General features: G+C 44.8%; 1 protein-coding gene across 1 annotated transcript in view; it reads right to left on the bottom strand.

Moving 5' to 3' along the window:
• The window catches only part of phldb1b (pleckstrin homology-like domain, family B, member 1b), a 113,104-nt gene extending 99,365 nt beyond the window's left edge, over positions 1 to 13,739 (bottom strand). The window contains exons 1-2 of the mRNA XM_085244658.1: positions 13,602 to 13,739; positions 12,627 to 12,810 (exon numbers count right to left, since the gene is read on the bottom strand). Of these exons, the coding sequence (XP_085100784.1) occupies positions 12,627 to 12,686 (60 nt within the window). The 5' untranslated portion in view covers positions 12,687 to 12,810; positions 13,602 to 13,739. The remainder of the gene's footprint in view (positions 1 to 12,626; positions 12,811 to 13,601) is intronic.
• Positions 13,740 to 18,455: the final 4,716 nt, after the last annotated feature.

The raw sequence follows: 18,455 nt of genomic DNA, 5'->3' as shown, positions 1-18,455 counted from the left end.
TATGATATACTGTAATACTGGCTCATTTATATAGTGCTAGATCACAGCAATAGTCACCTTTGACCTCTATGCCAATTACAAAGAGGAACATATAATACTGTTTCATTCGTTTACGTCTGCCCTCTCAGTGACAAGCAGCCTGCTGTAAAACAGACGAAATAAGGAGCTTGGAAAGAAAAGCATCTGGACTTCTTTACGTTTGTTGAAGACGTTTCATCGAGATGCTTCTTCAGTTCAGTGGTGGAGAGTCCCAGATTTAAGCCCTATGGGAGTGTCCCCCCAGGAGGGTCATGCACCCCCTGTTGGTCCTCTGTCTAATCACAGGAGCCAAGGTGTGAAAACAGGTGTGGGTCACAATCAGCCAAGGTTTCAGGTGAAACCTAGCCCCGCCCTATCATGTGACTTACTGAGGTCAGACAGCTCAGGAAGTGAGTGGGCGTTTGAGCCCATAATGAATATTCCACTTGTATAAAAAGCTGACACTGTTATGTGCTGAGGGTGGTGACCAGTGTAAATCCTGTGTGAACATAACAGCACACATGATTCTGGTTTCCCAGAGCTGTGGGCTCCAACAGCCAGAGGACGGAGCCCATCGGGGGCCTGATGGACTCCGTATGAGATGAACGAATGAGGGCAGATGAGGAGCAACGTGAGGAAGAGATAGCAGGATGTCATTTCTCTCAAGCCTCTATCTTGTTCAGCCAGCTGCCACAGCGCAGCTCTGCTTCTGTCTTCTGGGCTCTGATAATGGAGTCAGCTGGCTAATCCTCCCCCTGCAGGGATATCCTTCCATGTCTTCTCTGTCTCTCCACCTTCCTTCACTAGACGCTCTCTTAATCATCTTTCCTTCTTAGAATGCTCTCAGGTTGCCCCTGGCTGCATGTTCTCTCACCTTTTCCTGCGTGGTTTATGCTAACTTTATATGTCATATATCTGAGAAATAATATGAAACAATACCCAGTGCAGTGGTTCTGCATGGTCTCATAAAACCTGCAAAAAGTCATGTTGCAAAATGTAGAGTTGGTTTTAGCAGTCGCATGAAATCGTCCGTCCTCAGGAAACCGGCGCTCCAAGATCACTCATGCCACTTCAAGCTGTTTACATGCTGTGGTGTTTGCTCTGCTGGATGGAGCCCAAGCCAAATGACACATTTTGTTTTTGGAGAGAAACGAAGGGCGGATCCAACGGCAGCATAAATGCTGTATAACAATCTGCAAATCAAGAGGAAAACTCCCTAAAAGGTTGACGCCGGCTCCACCGGACCCTCTTACATAACTGACCTGACCACTGACCATTAGCATCACAACAACAACGACAGTCTGCCTTTGTGGACACGTTATGTAACCAGATGTAACGTGACGTCATCTACAAAAACGTAATGAAGAGTCCACTTGAACTCTAGCTGCTCTGTTTGACTGAACAATTGTCCATTTATGCTAACAGGTCAAGCAGCTTTGCTAACTGCTGATAAAAGTGCTAATAAAGACAGAAGAGCACAAAGCAGGTCAGCACAACAGAGCAGACGTCCTGCCTAACATGTTTTTAACATGATGTGTCTGTACACTGGCACATGTTATGAAGAGGTCTGTAGACATAATAGGTTTTATTTCATAAAACAGACCAGCCTGCACAGGCACCACAGCTCCCACTTTGGTGCTGGCATTCAAACCCAGACCTAAACATAGCATTTACAAGTTTTACAAGGCGATCCTGAATAGCTCTGGTTAGAGGCGTCCATACTTGTGGTGTTTCAGGGCTCGAAGAAACGACCGCTACAAAAGAGCTTCAAAGCGCTCTGATGGCTTCTGGAGCCACCAAACAACACAAAGGCTGAAACACCAGCTCAGTTTACACTCCTTAAAAATACGACACTTTTGGTGATGCAGACAATAAAAGTAATGAACTTTGGTGGTTTATTCAAACAGACTAACAAAAAGAGCTGCTCTGCATTAAAATGATCTCCGCGACTGTCCAAGCTTTACTTCTGAACAAGTAAAGCAGTGTTTGTGATGAAGGGCATGACGAAGGAGTTTAAAGACATCAGCAGCAGGAAGCGTGTGGAAGATAGAGGAAGACAAAAATACACAGAGACGCTTGGTTCTGCTGTCTGAGTGTCACTATATGTAGACTTCCTGTACAGCGAGACAAGCCAAGGTCCACTTCCTGTTGGTGGCACAGGCCAAGGTCGGGGTTAGCCTCTGCTGTGGGACCAGTCTGACCTCAAATATGAAAGTTTGTTATAATTTGGTTGGAGCTGTTTGGAAGAGCCGCTGCAGGGGTAACAGGGATCAAACTGCCTCCACGTGGTAACGATGCTTTTGTTTTTCCTCTTATGCTCACACTGGAATTACGGCCTTCTGCTGCACACGTCTGAAAACCAAAGTACAGATTACACCCGTGTGGGTGCAGAGTTTCTGAGCCTGAAGGTTGTTTACTTGTTTCTGGATTCTTGGTTCATTCACACAAATGAAAATTCACAAAGTGTTGTTCTGTTTTTCCTTGTTTTCATTTCTTTATTATTCTCTTATCTTTGGATGCTTTTTATTGGCAGCAGTTTGAGTTCTCTCTCGTCTTCCTGTTGGTGTTTGCTTAGTTTTCTTCTGAGTGTTAGTTTTACTGTCTCTGTCATCGTCTGATTGTCCTTTGGCATTTTAACTCCTTTCACTTGTGCCTCCCTCCCCTCCGATTGTGTATAAACAGTCCTGTCCTGGTTCTGCTCCTCCAGGAGCTGCCTTTCTTACCCTGGGATCAGCTGTTTTTATCCCTTTCTGTTTGTGGGGTTTTTCCTTGTTGGACTTTTTCTTGGGTTTTTAATCCACGGCTCTGCCCTCCTGTACTGGCCCAGTGACAACAAGTAGCTGGTGGTTTTTACGTAGTGGTGAAAAAGCCTCATGCAAAGGCACTTAGGAGAGCATTCAGTGATGGGCCAGAGCACGGCTGACAGAAGAGTGAATATCAGTCTTACATTCATCCGCGCTCCAAATACATTTTAATGTTACTCAACCAATATTTTGACGTCGAAAATCTGCTGCTGGCAGTTTCTGTAGGCTTCTAGTCGTGGCTGAGAAACGGCTCCAACATGAAAGTTGAACCGAGGCCTTCAAGGTACTTCTTAAAGTAGTGGACCAACTGTTTCCTACAGAGCAGAGATTTCAGCACAGTGTTGGCCACAGTCGATGTGTGGGTAATGTTAGCTCATTTATAATCAGCACAGCCTCAGGTAGAATTATATTCAGCTGTTTCTCTAGAGTTAGATGACATAATGTGTGACTGCAAAGTGAATAACACTTGCTTCGTTTATGAGCACAGTTTCTGCCCGACCTGTGGCAGATACGTCTTCTGTCGTTATTTTTCACTTTGGTCGATAACGTAACCACAGAAATCTCATCTTTGAGTCACTGTTGGCTAAGCTCTGCCCCAAGTGTCATAAATATATTTAAACTGATGACTGTTTATTATATCTGAAAATAATTTAGAAAATAAATTGTCTCACAGGTTGTTCCAGTGCCCCCAAGAGGCCACAGCAAATGCACTTCAGTTTGTGGAAACAGAGTCGTTGCTTTTTCAGTGTTTTTATTGTAAACATGAGGCTCAGTTATCCTAAGCAAAACTTAATCTGCTTAGACAAGCTCCTCGGTGTCCTTTCACTGGTACAGCAGCAGATTTGTTTGTTTTTTAAAATAAGATTTGGTTTGGAAACCAAATGTGTGAGAAACTGGCTTCACAGCCCAGTGTTGTTCAAATCAATGAATCGAAAACAACAACGCTCCAGGGCTGATTTTTTTTTGCAGAATAAAGATCATTCATATTTATCGCTTGGCCAATGGCACGTCCCATTTTTGGTCTAAATGATATTGTTCCACAGATAAAACCAAGCCAAGCGCCACACATATTAAAATGTAAATCTCTGCACACTGAGATCCTGCTGTAGCCCTTGTAGTCTGATAGCGTGCGTAAACACAGATTTATTATTCTGGCATGAAACGCTGCTTGCTGGAGGGACGCCATCATCAGCAGGCAGCTAAACACACCAGCTGTCGTGTGTTACCACAGAGCGGTAAGAACACACGCAGACACACACACAAGTGGTAGAAGATGAGGGCAAAGTGAAAGAGTCTGACGTAGTGCGGCGGCTCTAAATGCTCCGTCATTCCCAAAGAAAACAAACCAATAAAGGTGACGCTATGGCTGCTGCCCCGGTGGGACAAGCAAAAAATGAACGCGTGTTCATGCTATAGCTAGCTGCGGCTAGGCTAACAGAGAAATGATGGAGATGTGGAATCAGGGTTAAGTTGTTCTCAGCCTAAAACCAAACTTCAGTCACAGGAATATGAAGGATCCACAACATGAGGCTGCTCACGTGTTTCTGAGCAGCTCGATGTCCACAGTGAAGCTGAAGAGCCCGAGACTGACAACCGCAAAGGGTTTTGGGGATCGTGTCCATTAAAAAAAGCACGAGACACCTGGATGCACAAACAGGGTCTTTATGTCATCGTGCATCTACCAGCGTGCCCTTTGGCACGAACACCATTGTACCAGCTGACGGTGTTGCACAGCCTGATGCTCAGGTGACTGCAGATGATTGCTGGTTACACCGAACAAACAGCAGACATGAAAAACTGTGTTTGTCATCAAAGTGTGAAACTGCATCTCAGCAGCTGTGAGGATCAGAGGGCTGTCATTATCACGTGCACATCTCCAGTGACAGCAGCGATGATACCTCAGGGCATCCGTGTTGTCATTATCCAAACCACTGATCCAGCGCTGCTAAAAGGCAGCTCTGACTAAGGTGCAGAGCTGGACCCACAGCACAGATGACTCAGTGTCTCTGGCTGCTGCTTTACTCCAACGTACGAGTGGAAGCAACTGCAAAACAACACATTTTTTACTTCTTTGAAAAGCGCCCTTGTGTTTGCTGCAGTAAGTTGTTGATTCATTGCCATTGTCCCACCGAGTTTGTCGGCTCATATTTTCCACTTGCTTGCGAGTTGTACAGGAATACTGCACCGGATGCTGGAAAGGTTCAGAGAGCTGAAAGTTTCAGTGAAACAACCGAAACGAGGAGAGAACGTCTTCCATTTAGGGCAACAAGGCTCAGGGATTGGCTGAAGGAGTACAAAAATAGCTCTTAATCTGTGGTCCTCACAGTCACAGCATTGGAATAACAAATTACTGAGGTGCCGTTTCTTTAGGTACACTCTTCTTTAGGTTTCCCACGGGCATGTTCCTGTAACTCCACAGCAAGAAAAAGCTTCCATTTTCAGCATTTAAGACAATGAGAAATTCTCAGCTTTGGAAGCTGTTTGAATTACCAGGAGAGCGTAGCCATGCATGCCTGCTTCACTCAACACAAACAGCTGGTGACTGACAGAGACGGGCTTTTCCACGAACTCCTGATTTCTACAGTTTAGCCCTACACGAACAGCCTGCGTCACACAGCCAGCGGTCATTAAATGACATTATATGACAGTGAAGGCCTCTGCTGAGTGTGGCTGGATCAACATGTGTGCAATGTGACAAGCTTACCTTCACTGTTTTCATCATTTCTTCTGCTTGCTTTAGTGACTTTTAGTCTGTTTCTTCCCACCAAATCAATGCACAGATTGAAACTGGTTGACTAACATAACCAGTTCAAATATCCTGCTGCACGCTCAATCATCCAGGTAAGCAAATCCCAAATGGTTGATTCTGTTCATCTGGATAGTTATAGTTACTGGTCCAAGACGTCACTCATCCAGGTGACGTCTTGGACCATTCTGACTTTTTGGACCATTGATCAATGATCAATGGTTGTTGATCAATGCCAATTTGCATCTTAATGATCATAAGCTGACCTCCCAGCCCATCGTTCCTTCAGTGGGCTGGTTTCAGTTATTGTGTAAATGTCCTGTTTATAAGACTGGAGAAACCTGCAGTCAGCTGGATGATGATGAAACGTTTGTCCGAACTGAAAACGTCAGAATCAACCTTTTGGAAATGTGATTTTAGCCACATTAGAGTCCTAATAATAATTAACAGAACAGGATGCTCCTCTCCTTCATATTAACACAGACTTCTGCTGCCCAGCAAAGGTTTTAATGCAGTAGTAGAGTATAGTTAAAACATCGTAAGATATTTCTTAGTTTTGATCATATTTATTCTAGTAAACATCTTTTACACTCAGATGCTCTGTGATCAGGATCCTTTTTAGCTCTGATACCTGAGTATCTCGAGTCAGGTATCAGAAAGTAAAATGGTAAATGGCCTGTATTTATATAGCGCTTTACTGGTCCCTAAGGACCCCAAAGCGCTTTACATATCCAGTCATCCACCCATTCACACACCCATTCACACACTGGTGATGGCAGCTACATTGTAGCCACAGCCACCCTGTGGCGCACTGACAGAGGCGAGGCTGCCGGACACTGGCGCCACCGGGCCCTCTGACCACCACCAGTAGGCAACGGGTGAAGTGTCTTGCCCAAGGACACAACAACTGGGACTGTCTGAGCCGGGCTCGAACCGGCAACCTTCCGATTACAAGACGAACTGCCAGCTCTTGAGCCACGATCGCCCCATCTGGAGCGCTCATGTCCAAGGTGGAGGAGAAGAGGGGCGCAGGGGGAAGATCAGCGTGGTATTCCTTTGCTCAGTGGCTCTGCTGACTCTTGGCTCAGTGTTTCCCAAAGACAGGCATTCCAGGCTTGTGGGGACAAAGAGGCCCTTTGAACCGCAGTAATCCTCAGGAAGAGGATCGAGAGCGCCGCCGCCTGCTGCAGCGCGCTGGACGACGCACACCGAGGGTCGCACACGCTCAGTGGAGCACAAAACACGGAGCAGAACCACGTATGTGTGGCTGTGAGACTTAAAGCTGTTTGTTTAAAGCACCACAAGTTTGTTGATTTTAGGCATCTTCCCATTGCTTGTTATTTCAGTGCTGCTGTATCGGAACGACCAACATGTTGGTGGAGTCACAGTCGGGCTGGGGCCAATGGATGGTTGGCATGGTTACACAGAAGTGTGTGTGAAAACAGCCCATCCATCAGCTTATCTGACTCAGGGTCACAGAAGGGCCGGAGCCTATCCCAGCTGCCATGGGGCGAGAGCCAGGTAACACTCTGGACAGGTAACCACTGACATGCTCACCATGTTCATTTTATTAATCATAGACCCCACTAGAGTCTGAATGAAGGATGAGGCAGGGTCAGTGGCAGTACTCCAGTACTTTATGCTAACAAGACCTACGTGGATCTGATGACTTACTTTGTATAGTAACACTGTACAAATAAAATGTGCATCAAGTAATCAAATACTAATGTAATCTAAATATTACTGCAGGTAATAATTTTACTTTTAAAGGCAGCTTACACAGTAATGCATCAGTAATCAAACGACTATGGTATTGCACTCCTGGCTCAGTTTTTCTGGAGCATCTAATAAACAGTCTACATGACACCGACATCACAGCCTCACAAACAAAAAGCCTTAATGTCTGAAGGCCGACCCAGAAGCACCACCATCTTTAGGAGCAGGTCCAGACATCTTCCCGTTCGTCACCAGACAAACGCCACACCATGTGTCCGTCCCGCTGCCAGTCACTTCAACACGCATACATTTGCAGTGTCACTCACCCTTCCCTCCCTCGCTTTTGTCTTCGATGCTGTCCTTCACATGCTCACTCAAAACAAAGCTTCAAATCCATCCGGGAGCCGCGTCTTGAAAAGTCCTCCACCAGGCTCACTGTGAGCGAAGAACATTGTTGGTGGTAAACTATGAAAGGAGGGAGTGACACTGAGGGGGTGGAGGCTGGGGTAGGGTGGGGAGGGAAAGGAAGGGCAGCGAGCAGGAGTGGGGGTCTGGAGGCGGTGTGGGATATCCCTTTGAGTCATGGAAACTGATCCAAAGAGCAGACGAGCTCACACACAGCCAAACAGCTCTGTGTCTGTATTGTTCAGTCCTGCAGCCCCGCTCACTGTGAGACGCTCTGGAAACACTGACTGGACGCCCCTCAGTCACTCAGTGGAAAACATGGATAATGTGCTAATGAATGCACACGTTCTCTGTGCACTTTCTTCCCTCCTCACATATTAGATTAAAACAAAGGACTTTCTGTCCTGCATGAAGCAATGAGACATTTCTTTAAACGTGTTCTTAAAGGAGTTTTGCTTCAGCCTCTCACGTCTAATCTCACCTGTAACATGAACAGAAAGCCTCCTTTCACACTGTGGCGTGCAAACGCTGGCTGCTCTGCAGGTATGACAGCTAACGCAACTGTTGATTGTACATTTTACACCTGTGTGCAGAGATTATCAACACGTCTGAAACTCAGTCCAGTCCTAACTCATGCACTAGCATCAGCTAATGTCTAAAAGAGAAGAGCGACGGCTCGGACTCCACCTGCCTATAAAAAGCAGATATGGACATTTTTAAACCGCACGCGTACGTCCTGTTTATTCTCCTCACTGCTTTCACATTAAAGTTTCATGTTGAGATCTCAGACACACCCTTCAGCATCAGAGAGCCTCACATAGGCAGGTGAAAGAGAGGAGCGCCACGAGCTCATCTGTGTCAGACAGTGGCCAAAAATCCTTTGTTGCCATGGTAACCCCTGTGGGAAAACTGCACGCGTGGGTTACAGCTGCAGCATGTTTCTCCCAGCTGGTCAGGAGAAATAATTATATTAGAAACCAACAAAATCTGTTCACGTCTGAGCATGCGAGCATCAGAGCGAGAGGTAAGAGAAGAGAGAGGAAGCTGAAGTGAGGCGAGCGGGCTGAGAGTGATCATTCTTTGTTTTGGGATGAGCCGCTGGCCTGCAGGCACGCCGCACACAAAAGACAAAAGACAATGAAGGGAGGAGAGAAAGAAAGGGAAATTTGCAGAGGTCGTATCGCAGGCTGCGTGCATAAACAGCAGATCACCGAGCTGTGGGCGTAACCTCTGCCGACTGCTCTGTCGGACAGTCCATCATGTTAAACTGAAAGGCCGGTGCAGGTTCCACTGTGGTGGGTCAAAACGCTGACCTTTACGGGGTCATTCGATTCGACTACAACCTGGATCTTACCCGGGCGTCGTAGGTGTGTATGTGTGTAACTGGACCCTACCTCCTCCGTCATGGCTGCGACTAATCTGAATGAAACTTGGTTACACATACAAACACTATTAAGACACCTATGTTTTTCAGAAGCATTTGTTGTAAATGGCAGTTCTGTTGACTCTCGAAAACATCGTTCCCCTGCGTTTCTTCCACATGTCACATTCAACATACATCAACCACACGTAGCTTAATGGTCACACATGGTGGAACTTTACTCAACTCGCCACTAACTCTGGAATAAAGACGCAGCTTCCTCCACACTACTTCCTGTCAGTGCCGATAGCATCACACTGTACGATTACCTGTTACGATGGGCGGTTTGATCAAAGGTACTTTAACTGATCTGAAGATGACAGTCCTGGTTTACAGAAGTAAACACAGAGCCTGCCTCAGGAGGTTGATGTTGGTGGCACAGGTGTGTCACGCAGGAAGTCGTGGTTCGAGTCACGCTGGGACTGCTGCTTTAGCCTGCTCAGCCCGTGAGCTCAGCACCCTGGAACTTTCTGTTTTCAGCTTAATTTCACATTTTTCTCTTTCTGATTTGTTTTGTTGTTATTTGCTTTTTTACAGCTGTTGTAACTCACTGTGTTTTAGGGCTAAAGACTACTCGGAGAGGCGCCTGCGTTCCCCTAAACGTTATTTTTAGGCCTTCAGTTTAATCTGAGCAGATGCATCTCAGTCAGTTTATACTGTCCCAGGGGGTTTAAACCATGCTGTAGATGCGCCATTACCACAAACCCCTCCAGAAACCTGTGATGTAAACTGCTCGTCATATCTACTGCCATTGGCCGGTTCAGTGTGGTTGACTCCTCTGATGTACTTTTTAAATCCCTCGGTGAGAGAGTAACAGTTATAGTTACTGTTACTCGGTAACAGTTATTGTTACCGAGTAACAATAACTGTTATTGTTACTCAGTAACTGTTACTCAGTAACAGTTACTGAGTAACAGTTACTGAGTAACAGTTACTGAGTAACAATAACTGTTACTCAGTAACAATAACTGTTACTGAGTAACAATAACTGTTACTGTTACTCAGTAACAGTTATTGTTACTCAGTAACTGTTAATGAGTAACAGTTATTGTTACTGAGTAACAGTTATTGTTACTGAGTAACAGTTACTCAGTAACAATAACTGTTACTGAGTAACAGTTATTGTTACTCAGTAACTGTTAATGAGTAACAGTTATTGTTACTGAGTAACAGTTATTGTTACTGAGTAACAGTTACTCAGTAACAATAACTGTTACTGAGTAACAGTAACAGTTATTGTTACTCAGTAACAGTTACTCAGTAACAGTTATTGTTACTCAGTAACAGTTACCGAGTAACAATAACTGTTACTGAGTAACAGTAACAGTTATTGTTACTCAGTAACAGTTATTGTTACTCAGTAACAGTTATTGTTACTCAGTAACACTTACTGAGTAACAGTAACAGTTACTGAGTAACAATAACTGTTACTGTTACTCAGTAACAGTTACTGAGTAACAGTTATTGTTACTGTTACTGAGTAACAATAACTGTTACTGTTACTCAGTAACAGTTATTGTTACTCGGTAACTGTTACTGAGTAACAGTTATTGTTACTAACAGTTATTGCCTCACAAATGTCAGCAAATTCCTGAAATCAGAAACAAAAGCGTGAGCTTTGTATTGTTTCTGTGATTGTGCAGCGTGTCTGAAACACCTGGACACGATCGCCAGGTAATCGACACACACAGATGATGCTAACTGCTAACACAGGCTCTATAAATCGGACTGAGGTCGATTACACTCAAGAAGCTTCCCACTGAGGAGCGCTCTGATGCTAACGGCCTGAATGTAACGGATGCTCTCATCACTGCTCCAAATCTGTAACCCACAACAGGCAGCATTCATTAATCTACTCACACGGGGTCTTGCACTGAGTTGCCACGAGACAGTATAATTTGTATGAATTATAAGGCTGTTACCGTCCTCTGCTGGTGAATGCCCAGCACAGTCGTCTCCTTCCACAAAACAAAGAAAATAAATCCAACACAGATCACGTTTGAGGTCAGGAGTATCGCTGTCAGCAAGAGTAGAGCTCCAGGAGCGTGTTCAGGTCCAACACGGCTGAAATCGGTATGAGAATGGGACTGGGTGGATGTTTGGGGGTGGATAGAGTGCCTCTGTCCTGGCCTGATTATGCTCTCCACAGAATGAGCTCACATAACAAAGGATTTATTATCACTAGCTGGAGAGTTGCTGCAGTGTGGGAACCCCGCGCTGCCGTTTCCTCTGCCAGGCACCCAGAAAGCTGCGTTCCAGCTCTGATGGGTTTGACAACAGCACAGCCTGTATGCGTCTCTCTCTCCCCTTTGGTCCATAAAGCAGCCAATGTTTCAGAGACAGCTGCCTCTCACAGGCCCAGGCTCCTGCAGGTACAACTGCAACTTTGTGCTAAGACACTAACTGGCTGGACACAGTATTGACTCGACACTGTGTGTTTCACTCTGTGAAAAGACGCCTGATGTTCAGTTTAGTTACATTTCCTGAGCTCAGTGCAGGATGTCTAGCCTGTGGTAGGATCAGTAGCCTATTCTGGCTAATGTTAGCTAGCTTTGGCACTAAAGTATAAGTATAGAGTCCACTTTTTTCAGTAAACATGTCGCCTGGTTGGCTATGTGAGCAGGTGATTGCTGTGAAACTAAATCCTGAGAGTCACAGGATGAAAGGATCAAATGTATCTGTGGCTGTTTGAAGCTGCAAATATATATGCATGGGATCAAACACAGAAAGCTGCATTTGCATCTGGTTAAAGTTGCATATGTGCTATTTTTTTGTTTTAATCTACACATCTGATCAGCCAGAATTGGGTCCTTTAGCTATTACATTAGCAAGTAGTAATCCAACAGTTACTCTCATGAATTAGCCTTGAGACGCTGAGCTTCACTGTGTCTGTGAAAGAAACCAAGAGAGGAACTGTGCTTCTGCAGGAGGAGGTCAGGAGTGTCAGAGAAGGATGTGAGGCTGCTGCAGGACATGGCTGAGGGCAGTGACACAGTGAAGTCGTGCAGTAGGAATAACAGATGGCTCTGAACTCCTTATTTGCAGTGATGATGGACAGGTCAGCAGATGGGGTCATGCATGAGTCCCTGCGATCTGTGGTGAGAGTGGGGAGCAGGTGGAGGCAGACCATATGATCACGACAGGCACCAACTTTGACAGAGGGGAATTCAACTCATTTCATTAAAGATAAATCAATAAAATAAAAATGTGCTCGAGTTACAAAAGTGCAAAAATGTGTGTGTCAGATTTCAGAGGCAAAGCTGGAGACAAACAGGACTTTTCTCCAGGTCCAGATGTGCGTCGTTGAACTGGCCACACACCAGCACGGCTGACTGTTTGCTTCAGCAGACCCAGGCTTTAAAACGATAATATATATATACACACATCTCTTCTGCTCACTCGCAGCAACAACGTGAGCCTTCTGTGTCTTTGTCAGTGCTACCGTCTCCAAACCGAACAGCAGGTCTCACTGCCATCTGCTGCCCTGAACTTCACCTCCACGCTCTCTCTTCCTCACCTGTCTTGTGCACTCTCCGTTGCTGTGGATGGTTGACCCCAGGTATTTCATCTCATCCATCTTCACTATCTACTCCATGTGCGTTCACCTTTCTGTCTCGCTTCTGTTGACTGTCATTCTTCCAGAGCATGCCTCCACTTCCCCAGTCTCGTCCACCTGCTCCCTACCACAGAGTGTTAGTGGCCTGAGAAAAATAAAAACCAGCAGTCAGTGCACGGTGCTGATGAGAAGATGCTCCGTCTGGTCACATACTCTGTGTCACTACAAGGCACCCTTTCACATGCACACAGTCATTTGATGGAGCAGAGCAGCTCTGAACGCAGCACATTCACATCTGGATTAGTGTAAGTGCAACATGTCAGCCAGCGCTGCTTGTTTGGCTCAGGCTTTGCAGAGAACAGGTCCCACCGCCAAGCTCGGCCTGTTGAGTCTGTATCACAGACACTAACCGTGCAGGCAGGACAAAGACCAAATCTGAAGGGAGCAGCTGCAGCAGGCTCAGCATCAGTGTCTCTGTTACTGGGTTATAAAATCTCATATGGATGTCTTCCAGTACAAACGAGTAGCCAGGTACTTATGAGAAGTGTTTTCATAAGATGATGTCATACAGTACCTCATTTATTTTCGTCACTGATAGTAACGTCAGTGTGAGGCGCACAGCTGGAAAATGTTACCAAATGTCGCTCTGGTGTTGCCAAGAAATATGAACAGCCCCTTCTCTAAGAAATACTGAAACCACAGAGAGCTGATGAACCGCCTCTCACTGGAGCGACGCCACCGCTCGACTATCACAAACACACCTGGAGCGCCATTTGGTTCAGAATTGATCCAGTTAGCAAGACTGCAGCTCCGACTTACTGTAGACGTGTGACGTCACAATAACCACATGAGCTCACACGCCGTGAAGTCCGTCACCACGTTTGCACCATGTTCTGCTTCCCTCTGCTCCAATGTTAGTGCTCATGTTGAATTTACCTGATGCAGATGTGGGAGGGTCTGTGCAGTGGGAGGGTCCAGTGAAACCACAGGTCTAAACAAACATGTCGCTGATGGTGTGACAAAAACCCCGAAAAACAAAAAAGCCACAAACAAAGAACGTGAGCAGGATGCACACAGGAAGCTGCTCTCTCTCCTTTCATCAGGGTCTCTCACTCACTGTGTCTCCTTGATGCACACACACACACACACACACACACACAGACGCACAAAGACAGAGACGCACACACACACTCTGTGGCTGTCATTACACACACTGGGCTAAAGCCATGTGCCAAACACTCTGCTGACACACACTGTCTGCCTGTTTGTCTCCGCCCTCTCGCCCCCTCCTGAATCACATGGTCACTCTTTCATTTTCTCTCTCACACACAGACACACACGCACACGCACACGCGCGCACCCTCACCCCCTGAGCTTGCCCCTCCTCCCAGCCGCGCCCCAAACAGCGACACAAGGCGCTCCTTCTTCTGGGTGAAGCGATGCAGTTTTGTTCCTGAGCTGCAGAGAAATGAAACCTGACTCGGAGGTAAACACGCTGCAGTCCTGAGTGGACTACAGTGAGCAGGCAGCTGTTCACTACAGAACAGCCATTCATTCTCTTCCACTGTAAACACAGCCTCTCCGAGCACAGGTTTGTGCCTGTGAGAGCGGCGCTCTGGTCCAGTTTGTTCAGCACAACAATGAGCAGAATCCAGGGAAGACGAGTCATTTACACTCCGTCTCACTTGTCAGTATATTGGACTGATTTGGACCCAACAGTAAACGGGCAGAAAAGAAAAAGAAAGCGTGCCTTTAGGTAACGCCGGCCTCACCAGCTAGCTTTAACTATTCAAAATTGGGGAAAGTACCTCAGAAACGTGTAGCAGCGAACCTGAGAAGGTCTAAAGCATCCGCTGCCAAACTGGTGGGATCACTTCAAAGACACATCAAAGACTCCAAACACCAGGATTTGGGCTCTAGGAATACAAACGGCATCTGAGGAATTCCCCATGATCACTGATCCATAAATAACCTCCTCACCCTGTCATCCTTTAACTCACGACTGTTTTTCACTCTTACATGTTCTTCGGTGGGTCACCAGTTATTCTAGCTAACTTGAACCAAATGTGAAGGAAGCAGGGATGCAGTGAATGTCCACAGACTGAGTCTTTGTTAAATGTGCCAGTCGTCTTCATGGTGGTGCTGTGTTCGATTAGATCACCCAGCTTGTTTGGTTTGCCCCTCCCAAACACCGCCTGTGTTATAATAATAAAACTAACAGTGAAATGAATGAAAGTGAAACAGATCATTTACAAACAAGAAAAACTGAAATAAGCAAGCAAATAAGAAAAACCAACGATGGTCAGACTGAGGGACGCCGTATGCTCTCAGCTGTTTTAATGTCCTGGCACAGAATCAACACATGTAGGATGTAAATGCACAGTATGGAAAGATGTGAGTGCAGTGGGCTCTGAGCTGTGCTTGTTGTGCCAACAGTGTGAAACTGACTCACCTTAATGAAGACAATCAGTGACAGCATGTTGTTTGTAGAGCAGAACCCCTGCAGGCTGTCATCTACAGCTGCTGCGTCTCTCAGCAAACTGCTGATTTGGACGTGTGCACTGAATTGATTGAGTACTTTTATGTAAAATGATCATCTGTGTTGTTGTTGTTGACCAAAATAAATTTCACTTCAATTCCAGCCTGAACCACTGCATCCATCCAGAAACTATCTACACCCTCACTTATCTTAACTGCACTACTGTATAGCTCTGTGTAAATAATCATTCTGTACATTCGATAATCTTTAATCCTACAACTGTTTACAACTTGCATAGTTCCCATTTCTGTATAGCTGTATATCTCAGATTCTGTAAAGTTATTTATTTCATATTCTGTATAGTTTTTCATATTTATATCCTGTACATATCCTGTACATAGCTTGTACTCACTACAGCCTGTACATACTTATAGTCAGAGGTGTGGACTCGAGTCACATGACTTGGACTCGAGTCAGACTCGAGTCATTAATTTTATGACTTTAGACTTGACTTGAAAAAATGTTCTAAGACTTGTGACTTGACTTGGACTTTTACACCAATGACTTGGGACTTGAATTGGACTTGAACCGGTTTACTTGAAAAGACTTGATATTTTACCCCAAATATAAAATTTAACATGCATATTATATAGAGATTGAAAATGTGACGTCATTCACGGGTAGAACCGCAAAGGATTCTGGGAACTCGTGGCAAGCGGTACTAGCGCACGCAGGCTTTCAATTAAAATCAGTTATACAGCGATAAAAAGAAACACAAAAATGTCAAGAAGCTGTTGTATTATTAACTGCAATAGCCGGTCGCATGACAGCCACGGGAAGCCGACGGGTAAAGAGATCGGTTGTTATCGGATTACGTCGTTGAAGAGAAATTGTTCGAGCCATGTTTCCGAAGTAACAAAGACGCGACGGATGGTCTGGATTGCAGCCATTCAAAGATCAAATATAACATCCCAGAACACTCCAGCTCACAGGTTAGTCTGCTCCAAGCATTTACACGAAGGTCAGTGTTTTTTAGTAGTTAATACGTCATTTTCATAACATAATTGGTGATATAGGTTACAAGCAAGTCTGGCGCTGAACAGAAATTGTCGCGCTATGCTCCTGTGTTTATTGTGCATAAATAGTGAATTGTCCTGACACAATATTGCGTTTCGCTTCTGTTATTATGGTACATTGACAAAAACATATACTTTATTCACAGGATAAAACAGGTTTTTTGTATCACTAATTGCCCAGTACGATTACAGCATACAGTATTATTGTCACTGCTACATTTCTGTGATGCTACCAGAAATTATTTCCACTACTAATTAACTACCGTTGAGCTCAAAGGTCCTATTAATAAACGGTTAAGGAATGTGTATTTATGACGACGATTTGTGAGACTGGTAAACTTATGATACGTACGATGGTCTTTCGTTCTACACGGTGCATTTCAAGGTCCTGCACCCATCCGTCGGTAAACTGTACCTGGGCTTGTTGCAGTGACCTGAAGTTACTAAACTTCATGAGTGTATGCACTCACTCCAAGAACCGTATGATTATAAATATGCATATAAATATGCCAAGATGAGATAGCTGACTTCATCTAACTAGCAAATGTTGTCCAGGCTACGTTGGTGATACAGTTTTTTTTAATGTGTATATTTTTGTCATGCGATTTTAAAGCTGGTCCTACAACCGCATCCAAGAATAACATGCAGCTTATCTCAGAACTGTCGGTGAAAATTATTCTTGGAGCTAGGTTTAATTGAGCTGCATTTTAAAGAGGTGCAATTTCACAATTTGTGTATATTTTCTAAGTTCACTATTTTGTCATGTGTTGAGAAAAACACAGATTTTAAAATTACACGGTCTAATATTTACATTTAGCATAACTGCAACATTATTTTTTCGTTGTTTTTTTTTTTAAAGACTCGAAAGGACTTGAAATTCAAAGTTTCAGACTTGTGACTTGACTCGGACTTTTACACCAGTGACTTGAGACTCGACTCTGACTTGCCTGACATTACTTGAGACTTGACTTGAGACTTGAGGATAAAGACTTGAGACTTACTTGAGACTTGCAAAACAATGACTTGGTCCCACCTCTGCTTATAGTTATAGCATATTCACAACATACTTCATACCGTGTACATTGTAACATACCATAATAGACCCATTTCTGTAATATACTCACATATCTATATTATTGCTAATATATATTGTAATATATCTATATCACTAAAGCACTTCTGGATGGATGCAAACTGCATTTCGTTGCCCTGTACCTGTGCATGTGCAATGACAATAAAGTTGAATTCTATTCTATTCTATCGTGTGTGAATACACTTGCCTGCATGTCTGCGTCCGGAGAAAGCTTCATTTTGAATTATATGACAAAGTGCACATGCCTAACATTGCTGCGAGGCCGTGTGGGATTTATCATGATTTGTATAAAGCACACTATCAGCCCAAATCTGTCCGCCTGGCTGTTGCAGAGCACATTCAACATGTTTATCCAAAGAAATGCTGATATGGCTCTGGCAGCTGCTGGGAAATCGTCTCGCAGACACACAGCTGTGATCTATCGACACGGGCCGATAATCAGCACTGAAATGCTCGGCTATCAAAACTCCCCGTTTGTCTCATACTCTGTTTTGGAAACCAGCTTAGCGCCGACTCCCACTACCATCACACACTCGCATTATCAGCTGTGGCAATGCTGTAACAGTGCACATACGCCTTTTCTCAGGCTGTAGCGCTGCAGGTGGCTTCACAAGCCTTTTTTACTAGACATCTGTCTTGGCTGTAATCAGCTAGCCAACATTCCTAGTTGGTAATACTGTCCTTTGACATGGTATGTAGTAGGGCTGCTCAATTAATCGAATTTTAATCACGATTACGATCTGGGCTTTCAACGATCATTAAAAATGACTGAGCCGATTATTAGCCCCTCCCTCATTTATCCGCGACACCTTAAAGGCCGGTCCGTGAAAATATTGTCGGGCATAAACCGTCCGTGGCGCAAAAAAGGTTGGAGACCGCTGATTAAGAGGACCCGAGGGAAGCTCGGAAAGCTAAGCAGAAGTTATTTGGAGAGGAGAGTGACTGCTGTTGGTTGAAAAGAGAGGTAAAAAAACTTCAGTGGTGTTGCACACTATTTTATATTATTTTCTAAAGTCATTGTTAACCCTTTAAAGCCGGTCAGAGCAGCACGCTCCGTGTTGTGTAACTATTTTTAAATCCCTGTAGAACTGGAACCGTGTAAGCTAGCGCAATAATTTGTTTTGCATATGAAACCGGAGGAG

The sequence above is a fragment of the Mchenga conophoros genome, linkage group LG14, assembly GCF_057382185.1.
Source record: "Mchenga conophoros isolate Kocher_MC1m ecotype Shallow Benthic linkage group LG14, M_conophoros_male_GT1.1, whole genome shotgun sequence".
In the NCBI taxonomy this organism is placed as follows: Eukaryota; Metazoa; Chordata; class Actinopteri; order Cichliformes; family Cichlidae; genus Mchenga; species Mchenga conophoros.
This window is presented reverse-complemented; position numbering and strand designations above follow the sequence as displayed.